Raw genomic sequence first — 763 nt, 5'->3', positions numbered from 1 at the left:
TTTTCGGACAAATGCTCAGTCAACTCAGTTCATCAAGTGCTGCAGCCTCCCTGGCTACCAGTCCAAGTATACCACCGACGGTCGTGCTGTGAGAAAACAGTGCAGTTGGCAATGACGAAGAAGTAAAATATCTATAGATATAAAAATAAATAATAAACACATTCAATAAGTAAAGCAAGTGAGACCAAAAACAAAAAAAGCTAACAAAAAACTAAACTAAAGAAAAATATCACAAAACTGATAATCTTTTCTGTCAATTTTGCTAAACCATTTTAATACAAAAATCTTGGCAGATACATCTTCATGAAGCTGAAATCACTGCATTTCAATGTTTTAGAAGAAGAAGAAGCCATAATATTTCATGTTGGATTTATAGATTTACTATTATTTATCAACACATTTCCAGTATTTTTTGGAAACATTTCTTATTTTTGAAATACATTCAAGTGAAAAAGAGTTTGTTACAGAAAAACTAAGTACAAATTCACACTGCCTGGGATGCTCTATGCTTCCTGCAGAGTTTCTCCCCATGAGAAAGCATGGTGCCATAGCCAAAGTGATTGAAAAATGGAAAAGGTGTCGGCTAGGCATGCACCAGTTTGGTGCTATAGGCATGTATGCAGAGCCAGTCATTTGTTTTTCTTGCAGTGTGTGTTTTGGTGGTGGTGGTGGTGGTGGGGTGGGGGCAGTCTGTCTAGAAGCACTTTCTGTGGACGATGCTGGGGCCGGACTCATCGTACTCCTGCTTGCTGATCCACATCTG

The 763-nt window shown here is 38.4% G+C and overlaps 1 protein-coding gene across 1 annotated transcript in view; it reads right to left on the bottom strand.

Moving 5' to 3' along the window:
* Nucleotides 1–694: 694 nt before the first annotated feature.
* Nucleotides 695–763, bottom strand: part of LOC102215504 (actin, cytoplasmic 1-like) — a 1863-nt gene continuing 1794 nt past the window's right edge. Inside the window, exon 5 of the mRNA XM_013915181.1 lies at nt 695–760. Within this exon, the coding sequence (XP_013770635.1) occupies nt 695–760 (66 nt within the window). The remainder of the gene's footprint in view (nt 761–763) is intronic.

Source organism: Pundamilia nyererei, unplaced genomic scaffold, assembly GCF_000239375.1.
Source record: "Pundamilia nyererei isolate P.nyererei 1_Seehausen unplaced genomic scaffold, PunNye1.0 scaffold00265, whole genome shotgun sequence".
NCBI classification, from domain to species: Eukaryota; Metazoa; Chordata; class Actinopteri; order Cichliformes; family Cichlidae; genus Pundamilia; species Pundamilia nyererei.
The sequence above is the reverse complement of the archived record's forward strand: the minus strand, read 5'-3'. Positions and strand labels throughout refer to the sequence as shown.